We start from the raw sequence: 21709 nt of genomic DNA, 5'->3' as shown, positions 1-21709 counted from the left end.
AGTAAGTCATATGAGATGTGATGGAATATGGTAAATAAGTTCAGAATTTACTTGTTTTTCTCTAACACTTAAAACACCCCCTCCCTCAGACATACAAGTCCATACTGAAGCATAAATTGATCATACTCCTTGATATACTGTATGCGCACAGAATAAAATGTAATGATCATGTCTGTGTAGGTTCTCAGTCATTAAGGTCAGGGTAGTCTTGAGTATTTGAAAAGATAGCAACTTGAATTCTTTAGTTTTATGAAGATGTTACACCTTTCTTCTAACATGCTTCTTCAGTTCGAAAAACAACTGATAAAGATTTCTGATATTTAACCATTCAAGGTGTGAAATATAGATGTGGGTCATTACCAGGACAGAGCGTGAAACTTCTCTAATGCATATTTTATGATACAGTAATTGTGTCTGTTTGTGCATATATTTCCCCATGGACAGCATATGGAGAGGGGTTTTTAGCTACAGGTTGATTTTTACAACAAACCTGCCACATAAAGGACAACAATGTTGCTCTGTCCATCTGTTTTTTTCCATGGTTGGTGTCTGAGGTTCTTGTGCATCTTTGGCAATTTTCTGACAGTCCAGTTAGAATGACCACTCTTTAAGTGCTTTAAATGTCTCTGTATTCCTTATCTAAAGTATGTATGGTGTCTGGGACTATTCAATCCAGGTCTCCCACATATTTTAAAACTGTTCACACTTTAGTTGCAAACCAAAGTCAGTTAGTTGCACATTAGCAGTGATGATACTTGCAACTTAACCTGGATATTGAGTCAGACTGTTCTACTGTGCAATTCGCTGCCTCAGGTTGTCTTTCTCATGTGTCATACTCAGTGACAGTGGCTGCCTTAGCCTTCTGAAGCTTTTGGACCCTTATCAGACAGGCCTGCCAGTGGGTGTTATAATCAACAGTTGTGTCTTCAGATGTAATTTTGCATTTTCTATCCTTCAGCTAAACTTTGAAATGTTTTTTTCTGCACTTAAGCTGACCGCTGACATTATTTTAATACAGAGACAGGATCCATAAAGACAGCCAATCCTGAGGCATGCTGATAGCAGGCCCAAGTCAGCTGCTACGTGACTGTCCCTTAAAGTATACTGCAGTATAAACTATACTGCAATCACTTTGTGCAAATATGGACCTCTGCTTTTAGAATGTTTTATTTGTTTTTATCATGAAAAAATATTCGCAAAGATTACTCTTAGAACAAAATGCAGGGAATCATAGAATTCTTCTGGATAGAGTTATGAAAATGAATAGTAAGAGTCCTAGTTTCCCTAGTAAACCTTATTTATATTACAGCGTGTTTGCAGATACTTTACATTTCTTTTTCCCTGCAATGAATTACAATTATAGAAAAAGTAATAAGGAGAATGTGTCATGGTCCTCAGTCTTTTGTGTTTCTTTATGCTTTTTGTTTATTCTGAGTATGTATTCTATATGTATGATTTGCCATTTGTTAGGTTTCTGTTCTGTGCCTGCCCTGGTCCCACTTCTGTGTTCTGTCTGTCTATGGTGTCACACTGTCTGTTTGTGAACCTGTCTGCTTAGTTCAGTGCCTTGTCTGGTGCTCTGTGTCTGAGTTTCCTGTTTTATTCTGAAGGTCCCCATCTCATGTGAGTGTGTTCAGTTTACGTTTCCCCTGTCCCGTCGGCTCTGACTTCTCCCAGGTGTGTTGCCCGCCTGTCTCTCATCCCCTGATTACTGCTGTGTGTATTTAAGCCCTGTGTGTTCTCCTTCCTGTTGCTGGTTTGTCATCTGCATTGTTCACCCTGTTTGGTATCTCAGGTTTGTTATTTAGTTTTCCCAGTTTAGGTTGCTTTAGTTTTGCCACTACACCACTTTATAAACAAACATCACTAGCATTATCATCTACTGCCTGCATTTTGTGTCCTTTCTCCCTCCACCACCACACGCTCGTCTCGGCAGCCGTGACAGAATGAGCCTTTCTAATTAGAGCCTCTGTCAATTATAGATATGCACAAGCCTGTATGTTTATGATAAAATGATATTTGAGGAAAAATTATAAAAATCTTAGTTTTTCTTAAGTCAGAGAAGGGAAATAAAAGGCATAGCAATAAACAAATTAAGAGCTGATTGAAGTCTTCTCTTAAACAGGCCAATTATCAAGCATCTGACAAAGATTTTACATCACCTGATGATAAAGATGGGAAAGGTCATCTATCACATTCAAGATCCACCCTGTTTATGTGTTCTTGAACAAAACATCACTTCTTTATGACTACTATAGGTGCTTTTCCTATCACTGCTATAAACTCCAAATTCTATCTGAAGTTCTCTGCAGTGTTGCTGCCATTCTCAGTGTCCTTGGTAAGTGCTTTGATTCAGTCCATTGTAAAACATACACAACAGGACATATGTCTCCTGCTCCTGTTTTTGTGACCCAACGTATCTGTCTGCCCTTCACTTCTGCATTTCATCTCCTGATCAGCTCTTGTGACCTGCTGCCTGCCTCTGCAGCTGGATCCTATAACCTAATTAGTTTCTGTGGACACTGCTTTTTCTAAACTGATACTGTGTATATGTGGCTCCCATTGCCAGTTTAGCTTCATATGCCTTTGTCATTGTCTGCATAATATCTCTTTGGCTTTGATTAACTGGCAGTGTGCCTGTGCACTGCAAGCATATTCATGTTCAACCTTAGGGTCTGCATTTGCATCAGACACAGCTTGTATTACTTTTAGGTCATTGTTCATTTGCTCTTGAAAGTGAACTGGAAACACTTGTCTTGTTGGGCTTTCTTCTTTCCTTTTCACATGTGATGGCCCAACAAGCATCAGGTTGATGTCCAAAACCAACAGTCTAACCCTATATGTGTTTAGTACTACAATTCGTAAGATGGCCAGGCCACAGAGGCTCTTGTTTGGCAGTATTTATTTTTAAAAATCAGTTTGAACATGTTTGTGGTTTGCATGAAGTGCATGCTGTAAAACAAAATCACTTCCACATACAAAATGCAGTACAACATTTGTGTCGTGATACTATGAACAATAGGCATGGGAATATTAAACAATGACACACTGTACTTGTTCTCAAAAGAAGAAAGGTTCATTTTTTTACATTGCATTTTGTACAAGTAATGTCCCTTTTGGCTTGAATATAGCATATCATCTTCTAATAGTTTTCCAACACTTGTCCACCCAAAACCATAATGGATGATATTTATAATCCTGAGAAACCAGACAAATTTTCTTTACAGAAACTGCACCCTTACTACTTGCTTCCTCTTAATTTGTAGCTCCTCTGGAACTGTGTCCTTTCTATTCCTCCCCATTTCTCACCCTCTCACTTTACCCCAAGTGTTTCATTCTTTCCACCCTGCTGTTTTTGTTTGTTGTTCATATTTCCGCCAGTTTCAGCCTGACACCTCAAGGCTCTCTTGCTGTTATATCTTGTAAGTGTTTAAACAAAGAATGATAAAACAATGAGCATGCTTTCTCTTTTTTTCTTTTGAAATAAGTCCCACAGATGGCTTACAGGCTTTCTTCAAAGCAAGAGAATTTATTATTGTGAAAGCCTTATGTGGCACTTAAAATGATGAAGAGATGAATTGAGAACTTGGGACTTTTATTGTGTAAAAATGTATTTGTATAAAACTACATAAGCCCTTTCATTTAGATGTATCACCTTTTTAATCATCCACCCCACCACTGTTCTATCTTTCTTCCATCAAAATCCCTTTGAAGCTCTTTCATTTATCTACTCACCTTTTCAGTCATCTATTCCCATTTTTCCTAATGATCACTGGCCACATCTGTCTTTAATGTGATCCATCCTTGAGTTTATAAGAGTAAAATATGGACTGAATTAGCAAAACACAACTGGTTTTCAGCTGTTAGCATTTTTTTTAATGCATGTATGCTTTTCTCTCTGTTTGTTTATACGCTTGTTAGTGTAGTGTGTTGTCTGTTGCTGCTGATTTCATCTGCTCTGATCTTATGTTTTATTGCAGCATACAGAGTACAAAATGTTCATGTTGCTGCTTCTGCATCCCAATGTGCACATGTTTTGGCCTGTCTGTGCTTCCAACCATGTTTTTGAAATGACTTTTAAAAAGTGGGTGTAGTAAAAATTCTGAGCTTGATGATGGGAATTCTGGGTTTGTCATCAAAGAAACTCCATGTCAGTTAATATATGATAACTGACTGTGTGAACCTAACCTCCTCCTTGTCACTTGTATATTACATAAACATACTTTACTAATTATGCAGGTACTGTGCTAGTTAGTCTGATTCATCTTTGGTTAATTCCGTAAACCACAAGCAGTTCGTTACAGTTACCGTTTAAAAAGGTGGTATTTAGAATACAGTTACTTTGCTGAAATAAAGGGATTACACGGCGGTGTTTTCCTGTTTCATATGTTCGGCTATGCCCTCTCTATTTTTCGTTTCCACGCCCCAAACAAAACACGCATTAAGAAGCTCTAATGCCTGTGTCTCAATCTCGTGGCCCATGTCACCTCTACTTGTGGCCCGCATAATGACGTGAAGAAATATTTTTAAAAATTATTCACAAAAATTATTTAATATGAAGGCAATAGGCAGAGTGTTACAGTCATAGCCCTAAAGAATGTAGCCTCATGGGCAGTGTAGTCCGTGCTGCAGGGAGAATGGACTGCCATACCTGTTATGTGTTTGTGAGCGAGGGAGGGAGGAAAAAGAGAGTGGAAAAGTGCAAGTTGTCACCGACTAGAAGCGAGAGATGGAAGCATGTAAATATAATAATAATTATATAATAATTTATATACGCATGAAACAGTTTTCTGTACCTAATGTCCACCCAACTGTTACTCATTTTATATTAAGATTTAAACATCTAGTTGCTATTGGTATGGTGGGTATCCTTCAGTAAAAGTAATAATTCACACAGCAACAGGACATTCATGTAGTTGTAAAAAGCATGATAATATAATAGGTAATCCAATGTATTCAGAATACGTTACTCTCATTGAGTAGCATAACAGAATACATTACAAAATACATTTTGGGGCATGTATTCTGTAATCTGTAGTGGAATACATTTTAAAAGTAACCTTCCCAACACTGACCACAAACCAAATTCAATATAGGTGAATTCAGTTATTCTGATAACTTTGGTAGGGAAGCTAGCATGGCCCTAAAATGATAATTATTGTTGTTATCCGTGAATTTTACAAAGAAAAAGGAGGAAAACATAGTAAAGCACATTACTATTTTTTTGGTTAAGATGGAAGGGATGGAAGTCCCACAGGATCTTAGCTCGGTCATTCTTGACAACCCTAGGGGGCATATCCCATTTCCAGGCCATACCCGGCACAGATGTTCCTATATTTTGTCATCTTGCACCCTTATTATTATTATTATTATTATTATTAGTGGTAGTAGTAGTAGTAGTAGTAATATTAGTTCTAGTAGAATCATAACTGCTGTAACAAAAGAATTTCCAAAATATATAACAAAGAAAGTATTTTAAATCTTGTAAAGTATCTGTCCAGTCCACTGCACTGTGACAATATGGAGATCCTACTGAGCTATTGGTATATATCTGTTTGTTGCACTACTGAACTGTTGCTAATATTCAGCTATGACTTTTTAAGTTAAGGGTGCACTCAGTCCACCAAAATGTGTATCTTGTCCTTAAAATATCAGGATTTTCATTGGACGTGACCAGGAGAGACAGCATCATAATGAGCATATTAGAAAAACAGGTCAGGCTGAGTGGTTTGTAGACAAGAGTGGTAAGGCTGAGATGTTTTGGTTGGGTAATGGATATACTGGAAAAAGCTAACAAGCAGGAAGAAAAGGGAAAGACCACAGAGAATGTTCATGGATGTAATGAAAGAGGACATACAGAAGGTTGGTGTGACAGAAGAGGATGCAAAGAGGAAAGAATGAGATGGAGACAGGTGGTTGTGGTGACCCATAACGAGAACAGCTGAATGAATAAGGAGAAGATCTGAGTACTGTACTGTACTGCATTGTATAATTCTATGTTCTAACAGGATTTTATGATAAAACCTTGTCATATTTTGAAATACATTACACATTATTGAGTGAGATTTAGTTTTTATTCTTTCAGCTACCAAAACCTAACCCCACTAATTGCATGTCTTTAGACTGCAGGAAGTTTGAGTACCCAGAAGGAACCCACACAGACACAAGGGGAACATGCACACTCCACAGAGGGAGGCCCCAGCCAAATGGTAGAATTAAACTCAGGACCTATTTGCTGTGAGGCAATGGTGCTAACCACCACACCACCATTCTGACCCAACAATGTTTCATACATTTTCTAAAAGTTTCTAAATCCCCAAAATTATTACAAGACATTCCAGTCAATGCAACACACATTAACTTGAGCAACTTCTGTGGGATTGTTTGAGCAGTGTTTAGCCCTAAACATGGAAAACAGACAAGAATAAGATGTGTCGCAATTATCAGTTGCATATTACTTGATTCTCCCATTTTTCCTTCCATCACTTGTCACTCATTTATTCTTGTTTGTTTTTTCCTTCACTGAACTCCATTCTTAACTAATGGTCTGTTACTTTCGTCACTCTTGTCTCCTCGGTCCAACTCCCCATTTATTCTTTCCAAACTCTTCTTATCGCTGATGTTTTTAAATGTTTTTTTTTACATCTCTCTTTTACCCTCTGCTAATTTTGTATCAATGTTATATTAACTTCCACACATTCTCATTTTTCTCTGCTCTTGTGTACTTCCTCATTTTCTCATCTCATCATTATTTCTCACTTGTTATCCTTCAGTCCCTCTGGCCTTCTTCCTCACCCCTGAATTGTCACCATTTCCTTCTCTGCCGCTTCCATGAGTTGCATTACTTTTATTCCCTACTTTTCCTCTCCATACCTGTCACTGATACTGTATCCTTGTCTGCCACTTTGATGCATTTTACCTTCTTGGCATGCAGCTCTTTCCCTAATTCCTTCTTCTTCTGTCGTTTCCGCAGGGCAGGGAAATCAATCTTGTCACAACCACCAACAGGACACTGTCGTCCAATTTATTTCTTTTATAAATGTATATGCTTGAATTTCTGTTTGATTTATTTAAAAATTTGCACTATTTTCTTTCAGAGTTTCATGCAGTTTGCAAAATTTTAAGACTTATGACTTCTGATTATGTAATTGACAAGTTCTTAGATGCTGAGATTTTCCACTCAATTCAGAATCTATATAGTGTAGACACAATGTGAATTTCCCTATTTAGCCATACTGGTTCCTAGCTTAATATTTTAGTTAGGGATGCAGAGTAATGTGCTTGACTTTTACCACTTGTTTTGTCAATCAAGATTGTGATTCTGTGTATGAAATAAAGTTCATTACTAAATTATAACCACATTTCACTGAAGACTCTTTGCTGGACACCTGGATGTGTTCTCCTCAAAGATCCTGTACAACATTATTACTGCTGATGCCATTACGTCAGCTAATTGCTAGCCTACAGTGATAGTTCCATTAAATAAAACAATATTATGGCAGCAAAAAATAAATGAAAGATTAGGATGGATTAGAGTAATTCAGTACAATTTACAGAATATTGTTACAAAGCACATTTTCAAACAAAAGGCTACCTCTTTCACATGAAATAGTGTGGTATTAAAAAAGTAAAAGGCAATAAATTTTAACGCATGAGGGGGAGGGTTTAAGTGAAAATTACTACACAAAATGTGGGCAGAAAATGAGAGTGATCTGGTTGAAAGGAGAAAGTGAAAAAGATATAAAGATAAATGGTTATAAAAGAGGTGAGAAAGTCACAAAAGAGATGAACTCATGCATATATAGACAAGTGGAGATTTTATTCGCCTCCAGTTTATTACTGCCTGCATTCTCCTTAACATAAATCAGGTTGGTTTATATTGCCAACAATGCACTTACTGCTTTTTTCATAAACAATGCTTTTATGGCTTCTCACCAGATCGGCTTACTTAGCTGGAGAACCTGACTGAGTGAGATCCATACTTGTAATGTTCAGCAAGGGATCAGTTTCAACAAGAGTAGAATATTGAGATTATAGAAGAATGGAGGTGGAAGAGAGGGATGAAGAAACAAGACCAGGAAGGAGCAAGAGGCAAAATATCTGAAATTCATCATCTTAAAAATAAACAGATTCAGTAAAGGACTAGATGTTACAATCCCGGACAATGCATTGCTTTTAATGGAGAAAATCTTGAGGGATGGCTGTTATGAGGAAAGCAGCCCATAAACTTTACCAGCAGCACACATCATTGTGTGCCTCAACTTTCGTTCTTTTACCCAAGCTAACCTGCCATTTTCCCTGGTTAGGTTTAGGGATTAGAGATCCAATCTAAATTGTTAAAATTTGGGACACATTGTCAGTAGTGGACCTTGGATTCATCGGGTGTTTCAGCCATTATCACTAGACACCCTCATCCAAGGAGGCCCTGCCAGGCTTGATCAGGCCACGGAGTGTGTCAGTGGTTTATGTTAAAATAGTTTTTCTCTTCTTCTTTCTCTTGTTTAATTTTCTACAGTTCCATCTATTCACTGCAACTGAGAAATACTTACCTCTTTAGCATTTATGGAGCCTCATTTCTTCAAAGGGACAGAAAAGGTGACAGAGAGGAGTAAGACAAGTAAGATAAGATAGGAGAGAGCAGAGAGGAGAGCCAGAAGGGGGGCGCCCGATCTGGCTTCCCACACCTCCCTGCCGGATCGGGCTGTACGCTCTACCTCCCCACTGCCTCCCAGGAAAGGGAAGAAGAGCACAGGGGAGAAGAGCGGAACATTTTTCATTACTCTTTTTAGTTTTACTACCATGAGGTTAACTGCACAGTCTCAGGAGGCCCTGAGACTTCTAATGTTAAGTTTTACCCTTTCGACGCCCCCTGTTGAGGCAGGCCCACCACGAGTCGATCAATCCTTGGCATGTGTATCGTGGTTAGCTGACTGCCTTAGCTGTCCAAGTTATGCCAGCCCTTTTTAGCCATAGCCAGTGACTGCTCCTCTCAGCAGTGTTTGCTAATGTACTGGCAACAAAGCCCCTACACCCCACTTCCACCGGGCGCACCTTGATCTTCCAGCCTCTGTCCTCTGCCTCAGCTGCATACCGCAGCTTCTTACCCTCAAATGCCTCCTCAATTGCTTCCTCCCATGGTACTGTCAGCTCAATGACATACGCAAGTTTTTGGGAGTTAGACCGAAGGACAAGGTCTGGTCGCAGAGTAGTTGTTACGATCTCTGTGGGAAAAATTAGCCTCTGATCCAAGTCAGCTTGCGTTTGCAATCCCTGGCAACCTTCAGCATGTTCAAGTCCGGAGTTGAGGGTCTCGTCCTCGGCTTGTCTCCCTTCCCGGACAAATGCTGATGAAAACTGACGGTCCTCTTGCTTTGTGAAGGGTTGAGCGTTGATGGATTTCCTTTTGCGCTCAACTTACTCAGCCAGACACCTGAGGACCTGGTTGTGTCTCCATGTGTATCTACCCTGAGTAAGGCTAGTCCTACAACCAACCAAGATATGCTTGAGTGTGGCTGGGACTTTACACAAGGGGAGGCTGGGTCCTTTCCAAACCACATCTGCAGATTTATTGGGGAAGGCAGCACATCGTATGTCGCTCAGATGATGAAATTCCCCAGATTTCACTCCATGAGAGTTTCCTCTTTTCAACACTCTCCCAATTCATCCAGCGACCCTGCTTGGCCAGCGCTACGGCTCTAGCATGTCTGGCTGTGTCCTCCTGTTGTCGCACCTCCTCCACTACCATTTTTCGACATTCGGTTACTGAGGCCTGTTGCCACCAAGGTGTTACTGCCCCAAGACCAAGTCCTCCTCTGCCCTCTTGGATGTGACCCACCACATCACGATGTCAAAGAGCAGATTTGGCCTATAGCACAGATGTGGCCGGGGTCCACTTCCTCCCCGTCGCTAGGGTGGGAGCTGTGGGAGTCTGTGAGTGACATCTCAAGCCTCACTTTTGCACATTTAAACTCCTCTACCAGGCTAGGGATAGGCAATGCCAGTATCCTGTCGCTATAGAGTGCAATGTTGCTGAGGCATTTGAAGTCCGAGCCACTCCTTAACGTAGGAGCGATTGGCATGATTGAGTGAGACCTCGTACATTGTCAACGGCCACAGTAGTCTGGGTAATAACCCAAACTGGAAGCATCAGAGCTTCAGTTTCCCTGGGAGTGGCAGCCTCGCTTCTGTCAGTCTGCCCCAGGGCAGCTGTGGCTACAACTGTATTTTGCCTTCACCAGTGTGTGAATGTGAGAGTGACTGAATAGTGGTATTGTAAAGCGCTTTGAGGGGTCCCGAAAAGTGCTATATAAATGCAATCCATTATTATTATTATTATTATTAAGATCAACCTCAAAAATAGCTGTGTCCAAATTTTCAGTTGCAAAACTGACATTACACCTCTTTAATGAAACCAGTAGCTTTATGTCAAAAAGGGTCCTGATTCACAGACAATGCTGAACTAACTGCACCACCAGGAACACTTACTGATAGTTTAAGAAAATACCAACTAGGCAATGTCATGGCATGCATATTTGTTGAAAACATGAAAAAGGGATGTTTGACAAGAATAACTAGTGCCGTTCATAAGTACTTCACAGCTTGTCAGACAAGCAAGAGGAGAAAAACTGCTGGAGATGAGAAAAAGTCTTAACAAGAAACAGATTTCCCATAAAATCTTGTTTTCACCTTGACCTGACAGCACCCAGCCATAGTCCTGACTCCTACAGTGAAACTGGTTCTCTATTCTGCATGCACACACTCAACTTGAAGGCTGCATAGTTGCAATGCAGAGGAATGGTGGGAAACATGTGACTTTTAACCCCTTGGTCAGGGTCACAGCCAGGCCATTGGAGACCTCAGAAAGAATGAACATCATGAAAATGATCAGACCTGACAGCTTACTTTTTACCCTGACAGGAAATCAAGTGGATAACTGCTCCAAACTTCTAATGATTGTTAGACACACATTATTACCTGCCTTTAAACACACAGTAGGAGCTGAAGTAGATTAAAGAGCTTCACAGGAACTGTTAGGGGATCAGATTCCACATTAAAACCTGCCTGGTTTTGTTTAGATGTTTAAAAATCTTGCATAAAATGCATTATACTACCATATCTTCTTTCTTTATCCACCTCTTTATTCCAGATGCAGATTGGTTTTCAAAATGTTTCCTCAGCACACAGCTTCCTGTTGCAATATATATTTAAATGTGCTTACATTTTCTTCACAAGCTACAGTAAGAAAGTCTGAAACCTCTAAGTCCATTAAGTTCTACTGTAGCAATGCCATTGAAAATGGATGTATATCTGGCTTTAGGCTAAATCGACTTTGCCAATATACTGCTATCTGCTGTAGCAGACTGTGTAGAAAGTCTGCAGTACATATTAGTGATTTACTAGGCTATTTACAATGCTCCCACAGCCACCCTCCCTCAGACTGTAACTCAACACTACATTACAGGTTCAGCCGCCTGCTTATCTGAAGTCATAATGAAAGTTTGGGTTCCCTTTATTTAGATGGCCTATCATTGCTCTCCAGGAAAAACAACTTTAGTTTACACTCAAGGATGTTTTTTAATGATGAAGTTAGATATGCAGATAGGCTGTATGATGAATTAGGCAGCCCGCTGCCCACTTGGTCAACATACAAACGTTCACATATGCAGAAGTCTTTAATCATTAGCACAGCACAATTTTTTTTTCATCATCAAAATCAGAGTTACTAAAAAATTTGCTCTTCACTGTATTATACAACCATTAAACTGTTCAAAAGGACAGACAGTGACAAGCAGAAATACTGTGTTGGGTTTAAAAACTAAGCAGTACCCTTTTCTGTAATTAATTCTAATAGTGCCAATACATTTATTTATTTATTTTTAATTTATTTTATTTGTGAGGATTCTGACTGACTTAATTCAACATCTAGACTAGCCACCTCAGCTACATGCATACTTTTGTGCCAAACCCATGACCTAAACCAAAATATGTTCTGTGAAATCAGTGACACCAAAAATGTCTCCATTTACCAGAAAAGCAAAACTCAAATTGCTCTTCACATACACACAAAGACACATACACAGAATGCACGTGTTTCCTACAGTCTGTTTATCACCTTGCAGACACAATTCATGCTTTAGCTTCAGGGGACTTGATTTTAGAGGAAAAACACTTTATGATATCAACCCACATACACAAAAGCATGAACACCTGCAAAACACTGCTCAGGCATACTGCAGACCACAAAAAACAAACAAACAAACAAACAAACAAAAAGAAATAAACACTATGCATTCATGTGTACAGAAACACACTTATGCATATAGGAACACCAGTTATATCAGTAACAGTCAAAATAGCCTGAGGAGAAAACATCTCAAACAAACTTCCAGGTGGATGGATATGCACTACGTTGTGCAAAATGGCTTTTTTGATATGGTTTGACATTGTGGAACAATATGTGATTTACTAACAATTTAACTTTCACTAAGCTAAGCTTTAACTAAGTTAAAATTCAAACAATTCAAGCAATGCCAAGATGGATCAAAGCAGCCGTGTTGTGTCTCCTGTAAGGAACTTTTCAAATAAGACTATTTCACCAGGAATTGCAAGAATGATTAAAGTTTGTACTTTGTACTAATTTCTACTGGAAAGGTTCTTTATCTATAATTTTCATGTTTCAAGACAGTGATCAAGACAAATGATCTTTTGGTGTTACTTAGCTGCCAGTGGAGAAACAAGGGAAGTTGTTACACCTGCGGCAGATGATGGGATGGTCAATTCAGTGTAAAACATTTTCCAGGTACACACATAAACGCAGGTGCATACATTTATAACAGCTTGTGACCAAAAGTACCCACACATGCAATGGTCAGTGTATAAACACACACAGGTGCACGCACACACAGGCAAGTCATACCCAGCATTCATAGTGCTAAATACTCACACATGTACACACTTTCCATTGCAGATATTCATGCCAAATAGACAGCTCATTCCCTTGTGATGCCGAGAGTCCAAGGGAGTAAGTCTGAGATCTGTATCAGGGCATTTAAATCAGAAACAGGTGCAGGCAGGCTGTCTTTCGTGCTTTCTTTGTGCAAAAAAAAGCACACACACACACACACACACACACACACACACACACACACACACACACACACACACACACACACACACACACGCATATGCATATTTGCACATGTTTTTTCACTATAACATTATCCAGAAAATCTGTTAACTCTATTTAAGGAGAATTGAATTATCTCCGAACTCTGACCTCAGTGTAGATGTCCTTGTTTGTTACACAGGAAATTGTTTCAGTACCATTAAATAGTCTCAAGTCAAACCAAGATTAACTTAGCTCACAGTGTTTTAAATTAGTCCCATTCTTTCTTAATATATATTATTTATGACAATGGCTGGAGCAACCAGATGGCTGACAGGCCAGCTGATGTTTAATGTGTCTCTCCCTCATATTCCAAGGTTGGCTTGAGTAGCACAGTAATATAGCACCCTGTCAGGGCAAGCAAGGCAAGCAGTGCTTGTGTAGTGAAATCTGGGCAGTTAAAACCTGCAATCTCCTTTCATCTCAAAGTGTTCTGTCATAAAGGTTTTCAAAAAGCCACTACAAATATAACTTCATAGATACTAGCATAGGTGGTATAAAAGATTGATATATAGCTACCGTGACATGACTCGTTGATTTCTGAAATCCTCTTTTTAGGCTTCACTATCTTGGTGGGAAAATATGGTTATGATGACGAAGGTGGGTTTGACTATGTAACTGCATACTCATTGGCTATTGTCTGGTGATTGATAAGTCATTAGTAAATTAAGTTTCATACCACAGATAATCCTCCATTTTGAACCTCTGAAAATAGTGTGACCAAGATTTTCAAAATAGATTAAATTATTTATTTAAAAGTGAGCGACTGAGCCCGTAAAGTTGCAGGGAAGTCTTTACAGAGGTCAAGACATAAAGTCGTCTTCCCACAGACTTCCACAGGACTATCACCATCTGGTGGCCTTTAAATAGAATGCAGGTTTAAGACACTTTCTCAGTGACTTAAGTTAAACCCAAACATGTTTGTTTGGGGGGGGGTTTTTTTTCATTTCTGTGAGTGCTGCCGATTAAACAGAATATAAACTACTTGAAATGAACTCAACCTTAAACATCTGCATCAGTAATATTGACCAGTTATGGGGAACTTTGTTTTTTGTGTTAACTAGTAAAATCCTTTAGCTTTTTATCAAATTTACATTTTATAAACTGTCTTTGGCATCTTGGGACAATTACTGCTTTGTGTGGTCCATCATTCAGTGCAGTGACATTGCCATGATCCTTCCCTTGTACTCACTGGTAAACATTGACAGTTTTGTTAGAAGGGGGGTACCTGACAGTTTGTCTCTACGAGAAGGATCGATCATGATCCAGTCATGGACTCAGGAAGCCAAAGAGCTACAGCTAAATCACCTAGCATTCTCCCTTTACTTAAAGATTCTTCAACCATTTCTTTCTCTGACACTAATTGGATTTTGTGATGAAATAAGAAGATGAGAAGTCCTTCATCTCCCCATTTGGCTTTTTCTTAGATCAAAATTTCTTTCCACTCAGCCAAACACATTTCAGCACTTCTCTTTGAATCCCACTTCTCATGCACACTGACTCTCATTTTTAAATTGCTTCTTTATACCTCTTTTACAGTTTCTCTTCTTATTTGCTCAAAAAAACAAATTCTGTCACACTTTTATTGCATTTTCTGTTGCTTTTCATATTGCTGCTCAAATCTCTCTGTGCTCACCTGCTACCATCCATCTCTTCACCACTTGAAAATCTTTCCGCTTCATACCCCAAACCTCATACCAGTTCAAATCTAAATGCTAATGACAGTTAAAGTCCTTGACCCTTCCCTTCAGCGATCTTCCTTACTGTTGAATTTTGTATGATGGAAGAAAAAGGAAGTAAGAGAGGAGAACCAAGTTTATTGTGGAGGGGTTAAAGGCTACCAACTCATTATTAAGATCTGACAGACATAGAAATGGAGAAGGCGACAGACTGACAGATTTTTAAAAAAGTCTTTTATTAGATTAAAAATGTGTATATAGTATACATAAATGTGAATTTGAATGCTTAGATAAGAGTTTAGGGTTGTGGGGTTCAATATACGCCCACTCTTTTGCTTGTGGACCCTACATAATATTTAAAGTTCTTGGCACAGTGGGTTATTGGGCAGTAGGTTAGATAACCCATAGTCAAATTATTTCTGAAGACATTAAAATTATATTAAGGTCTAAAGATAGAAAAATAAAACAAAAAAGGAAGAAAAAAGTCAGGAAGGTTACTGACTGCAGACATTGAAGTGTGTTCGTGTCTGTGTGTTCAGTTCCAAGTGTTGTTGTGTATGCATAGGTGTGTGAATATTTATGTATTCAGCTTTGTGTCATGTATTGAGCAGACTATTCTTTAAGCAAATGACCTTCAAAGGCAGTTAAATGACGGGTAGAATCACAGCCCTTTGCTTTAATAATGAACCAACTGACATTTGAAGATCAGATCAGGAGCTGCATTACTATTAGGACTGAAATTTAAGCAACTGCATTAATGTCTTGTCTAATGAAGAAATGTGAAGCTCTTAATGAACTACTCTAAAGTAAGTTCTGTTGTAAATTTCTTCTTGGGCTTTGAATCATTGTTATATTGCATGACTTAATTTCAGCCAAGCTTGCACTACTAGAATACTTTGGTATACAGAGGAGTTAATGGTTGAATTGGTGACTCGAAGGCCTTCACAGCTGTTTTTGAGAATTGGTATGCGATTTTTGTGTTCATATGCTGTTTGTTTGTTTGTTGTTCCAAAATTAGTGCTGTGCATTGTGGCAAAACATCTTCACTTTAGACTAAAAATCATGCAGTTTCCTCAGAAGCAACTTTGGAAAACAAAGCTGCACTGAAAAAAGTGATATTGTCTCCTTTTAAATATAGCATATTATATTTTGGTATATCTTTTCAATTCAAATGAGTAATTCCTGTCTACATATATAATTCGAGTAACTCCAGAATACATTCCCTGCGTTTTAATCCAATTAATTTTAGTTAATTAAATGTAGCTCAAAATGCTTAAGTATGTTTTTCATAGCCTCCTGCTGGGCCATTTTGCGCATGCGTTAGGACAGGCCACCATTTTGCACGCGGACTGAAGAAGCGGACTCTTTGTGTGCTGCTAGCGGGCTCAAGTTAATCGCACAACTTCATATAAAGGTGGTCTAGCTTCGGTAAGTAAACCTTTTACGGTCGTTTTTGTTTTATTTTTTTTACCTCAGTCAAAGCATGTTGACTCTTTAAGACGTGTGCACATGGAGAAAGAAGTCTAAGTAGTTGTACACCTCTGAACTTTGTCATGAATTTGACTTAAGCTAGCTATGTGCTCTATTAGCTACTGCTCTATTAAAAGAGTAATTGTATTGATGCGTTAAAATGTCATATGTTTTTAGCTTAGTTCTTGTGGCACACTTTGTACTAACAAATTATGGAACGAGGCAATTTCTCTGTAGTTAGCTGTAAAGTTCACTGTACAGTCGCCTGCAGTTTTAAGTTGAGAAATCGTCCCTCCCGCCACAACATTGGCATTAAGGAATAGTCGGGCGGGGGAGGGGGCTTCTGAACGCACCTGCACAGTCAGGGGTGCAGTAGGAAATAAGTAGGATTGGCGTTGCACAACGTCTTTTGTGCAGAAAAAAATAATGGTTGTAAACTGTGGAGGAGAATAACTCAGTGGTTGCCAAAAATGTGAGATCAAAAGGCACTGAGAGTGATGTTTGTCAGAACTGAAATTAACTCAGAAAAGAAGTTGCTTCACTTGATAGAGCTGTTGAGTGCAAGACCTGTCAGCGGTCTGGTTTAGCATTTGAAGCCTCGCTACGTGCTTCCAAACCGCTGCATTTAATCTCAGAGAAAACTAACACAGAGAAGTAAAGCAAGTGTGTAAGTTCATCTCTTTATGTTTGCATAGTATTTCCATGTTGAGCTTAACAACCGATGTATGGAGCCACAGCTGGACTGGCTGTCGGAGTTTTGTATTGAGGGGGAAAGGAAGCGATTTGTTTTATACTTCAGCTAGAATGAAAAAAGACACAAAGCTGGAGTTATTCGGTGTCTTCATGCTGAACAGCTAAAACTTCTTCCCTCATTCTCCCCCCTCCCTCTCCTGTTGCTACTTCAATCATGAAACTGATCGATTATCAGGTGATTGGCTTTTCTGTCGCTAGTCTCTCTCATTTGTTAGTCACCCAGTTTGCGCTAGAAAGAGGAAAACGGCAGATAAACAACAGCAGCACGTTTAAGCTTGATAAGCTGTTGCTAGAATTTTTTAATATTACTTCTAGTATCCGCTTATGTTTTCTGGAGCCACAGCCGTAATAGCTGCTGGTCATGATAGTTTGGATATGTGGTGAGAAGGAAACATGAAGGTGAAACCAGGAGAAGTTTTTACTGAATCATTAGAGCTGAACAGGTAATGAAGAAACAGGTTTACATTTTAGGTCACATGAATGAGTTGAAGGGAAGTTATGAACTGTTTATGAGAGACAAATAACACCAGGATCCTTTTCTATGTAGCTGACATCTGGTAACTGTGCAGGGGCGGATCTAGCAAAGTTTTGCCAGGGGGCCAGGTAGGGCATTAACAGGGAAAGGGAGACACAAAGACATAATTTTCTTTCTTATTCTCATTTAAAATGTCTAGCTTTTAATAAATAATTATTCTAAATCTTACTACCAAAGTGGTGATCTGGTTAAATGTATAGAGATCCATTATTGTATGTAGTAAATATTAAGTCTAATATATGCCCTAGTAATAGTAGTACATATAGCACTTTTTCCTTTGGGAAGGTACGCTGTCTGCGCTGTCTGCAACTGTACTGAAGAAAAATGTTGAATCAAATTATTATAGAAAAATAATTGATTTCTGTGCATTAAAGTAGATTACGTCAATTAAGCATTATCAGGCGAAGGGTGCGGGGTGGTTTCCTAATATTTTTGCTGGGAGTTGGCAGTCCTATTAGTTAGTTTAATATTTCTATGTACTGTTTAGAATACCTGAATAAGGAGGATGGTGTAAGTTTTTTAGGTTGATCAGTATTGCTGAAGTATAAAATATTTTGGGTGCAGTGTATTTTTTGCATACAGGTATAACAGAATAGCTTTAATGTTTTTTTTAAACTGAGTATGAACTTATACAAAATGCAGCAAAATATTTATAAAAACAGTTTTATTTATTATAAAATACACTATATCGGATTCATATCGGCAGATAATCAAATTTATGATATCGGTATCGGACATAAAAAAGTGGTATCGTGCCATCTGTAGTTTGCACAGAGGCACAAGTAAGATTTGTTTTGTTACAAGGGAGTATCATGAAGTAATGCACTAATGGCTTGGAAACGGTAATTGTTTGTCTTTCTAAAGTTTTTTTTTTTTTATTATTTGTCTTCCTTTTCTGGCAGATTTTCTTCCCCTTATGTGTTACTGTTTATTCAAGAAGATGGTGTTATTTTGGTAAGTACATGCAAATTCCTTACATATTTATCACAACAGTATTTGTCACAGTATTGCAGGGACAAGTTTATCTATCTCATCTTAAGGGTTCTTGTGATTATTAATATTGATATTAATTAATATCAATTAATATATATGATTAAATTTCTTTTATCCAGGACAAAAGAAAAAAAAACTTGCGAAAGTGAAATGAAAAACAGGAATTTAGTTCTTGTGAGTTAAGAGGATGCAGAGCATAGGGTTAGATGGAGGTGGATCATTCACTGTGGTGATCCCTGAAGGAAACAGCCAAGAGAAAAAGGATCAGATTGCAAAAAAAAATGTGGTTTGTTTGCATACATGAGTCTTTACGGTACCCACAGGACTCCTGAAGTATAAGTACTCTGAAGTTTGCAGAGCAATTTCAGAGATGTTTGGGGCTTACATGGCAAGCATGTTTTTAGTTGCACATCTAAATTTTCTCTGCTCTCTGTTGCTGATGGCAGAGTTCTGCCCCGCTGACCTCACAGGTGAGACACTCCCACCAGTGGACAAAGAGCACAGGAAAATGTGTTGCCAACCACCTGAAACAGACAAATATCTGCTTTTTAAAACCCTTTAAACCCGTTAAATGGACTGATGCCATTCATTTCTTCTTTGATTAACAGTAGTAACATCCTTCATGCACTGTATACTAACCCATATGATAATCATGCTTTATGAAGTGATGGCAATTGCATTGTAGCATTTAATGAAGAAATAACAAAATAATCATACCAATGATTAAGCACCAGTCTTCTTTGTGTGTGTGTGTGTGTGTGTGTGTGTGTGTGTGTGTGTGTGTGTGTGTGTGTGTGTGTTTGTTTTACAGGTAAATGCTGAATTCCAGTGTATTACAACACTTCAACTGGAGATGACCTTCGCGGCACAGTTAGACAGAATTACACCTCAGTTGATGACAGTTTTCCAGAAGAAGGGCGGTGTTTCTGGGCAGAAACTTGCCCACCACTTGCAGATCATGCAAGAGGTAAATCTGAATATTGCAAATTCTATTTGGATTTCTTTTGTCTTAAGTGGCAGGTCACTGGTGAGTCCAATAAGCCGTTTTAGGTGACCAGCCAAGCAATCTAAATTTTGAAATTTCATATATAAATTTTATTTACTATGTTTGAACTGACATATGATAAAATTTACTTATTGCGAATTTCAGACATTGTTCTTTTTTCCAAATTGGTTTAATCAGCAACTCTCTTTAAACAGGCTGAAAGTGATGTTAAAGTGAAAAGGGAAGCAGTTCTCAGGGCACTTTGCCTCTACCTTGGTGAAGAGGACGGAAGCCTTATTCGGGAGTTCTTTGTAAGTCATTTAAGTCATTGTAAGCAAGTCATCTATACACACACTTTTTAGATAGATATCTGTGTGTGTGTGTGTGTGTGTGTGTGTGTGTGTAATACACACACACACACACACACAAACGACTAGATTGGAATTTAATTGTAAGTTAATTGTTTTTTCTTTTACCTTTTTATTAAATGTTTAGGACATTGAAGGAGATGATATCCAGAGAGACCTGAAGAAGCACACCATGGGCATTTATGTCATCAACAGGGAGGATGGACAAAATGGACATTATGATGACATTGGAATATTTGTTGAAGGGGAGATAGTCATGGACAACATTGGATCTCTGGCGCAAGCTTGTGCATTGATGCTTGGAGTAATCTATGCACTAAACCTAGCCTTTCCCAAGGAATTGAAGGACTATTATGAATTCATTTAGAAAGTGTTGATGGGATTCGATGGTGAAAAGCTCTCCCCCAAAGTCTTTGGGCTGAAGAACAAAATTGCTACTGGATAGGAAGATTTCTAAAATAACACATCAAGAGAATGCTGTTATGTAAATTACCAATGACTGGTGCTCTTGTGAATAGGAGTGAAACTCTTGTACAACCATCATTTGTTCTGTGTTATGTTTCGATTGAACATTTTAACTTTCAATAATGAATGTTTCACGTGTGGTACATTTGAGTAGCTTGAAGAGCAACTTTGTAATTATTCAGTTATAGCTGCTGCCCTGCGTATAATCAGTGTTAACTCAACCGGATAAAAAAAACAAAAAAAAACATTCATGATTACCACACTGCAGCACACTGGTAACACTTTAAAGACTATTAATTGTTTTGAAGCGAGTATGTTAGGTCAGAAAATATGTAAAACATTCAGAATCTTCAAGGAAGGACTAGAATGGAAAGACAGTGGTCAATAAGCAGTAAGGAAAACACAAGTTTAATTTTAAGTCTAATTACCTTATTAAAATGCAATTTCTAAATATGGATCGCAGAACAGCAAGTCTGAAACTGGTTAGTTTGTGGATGCATCAGTTTCTAATTGTGATACATTATACTGCTGGTAGTGTTTTATTCTTTTATGTAAGGAGTTTGGTTTTTTTTTTTCTTTTTTAGAGGAAGAGAAACATTGGTTAACATTTCTCTTGTCTGTTGTTTCTGTTTTGTTTGAATACAGCTTTTTAAAGCTACTAGTTCATAGGCAAAAGTTTTGTAATTTGTATTATACAAATTGCAGCAATTTCCCTTAGAGATGTGGATTCTTATTCTGTTTGCAACAAATTTTGCATTAATAAATGATGTGAAACAATGTTGTAGTTTTCATTATTGACGTTTTTAAAAACTACAAATCAGGGTAAGCAATATTTTTTAAGTAAACTTAACTTAATTGAAATGGAGAGAAATTAACAATTTGATTGATTTGAATATAAGTTTGGGACATAAGTGTAAAGGAAACAAATTATTCTGGTACATTTAACACGACCTTAGTTGGACTTACTAATAATATTTGACTAAGACGTATCCACAACAGTTAAGTTAAAGTAGCTTAAAAATATATGTTGGTTTTACTCGCTTAAATTAAATTCAGTGTACTTAAAAAATATTTCTGGATTCAAACAAATTTATTTCGTGCAACCACTTGTCATAAAAAAATTGAGTAAATTGAACAAAACATTTTTTTCAGTGTGTGCTGCTATGTTCTTTTTAGAGAGAAGACCCTTTCTTCCTCCAACCCTTCCTAAATGCTACAGACTAGCAAACTTCCAAAATCTCTGCTTTTATAGAGGTGGTCGCACTTGATGATCAGTGAGCTGTGCAATTGATTATC

The 21709-nt window shown here is 38.2% G+C and overlaps 1 protein-coding gene across 1 annotated transcript; it reads left to right on the top strand.

Moving 5' to 3' along the window:
* Positions 1–16189: 16189 nt before the first annotated feature.
* Positions 16190–20695, top strand: LOC145430062 (uncharacterized). Its single transcript, XM_080304413.1, has 5 exons — positions 16190–16272; positions 18505–18556; positions 19407–19562; positions 19796–19891; positions 20076–20695. The coding sequence occupies exons 3-5, from the start codon at positions 19449–19451 to the stop codon at positions 20313–20315; spliced, it is 450 nt and encodes a 149-aa protein (XP_080160539.1). The 5' UTR covers positions 16190–16272; positions 18505–18556; positions 19407–19448; the 3' UTR covers positions 20316–20695.
* The last annotated feature ends 1014 nt before the right edge of the window (positions 20696–21709 follow it).

Source organism: Astatotilapia calliptera, chromosome 7, assembly GCF_964374335.1.
Source record: "Astatotilapia calliptera chromosome 7, fAstCal68.1, whole genome shotgun sequence".
NCBI lineage: Eukaryota > Metazoa > Chordata > Actinopteri > Cichliformes > Cichlidae > Astatotilapia > Astatotilapia calliptera.
This window is presented reverse-complemented; position numbering and strand designations above follow the sequence as displayed.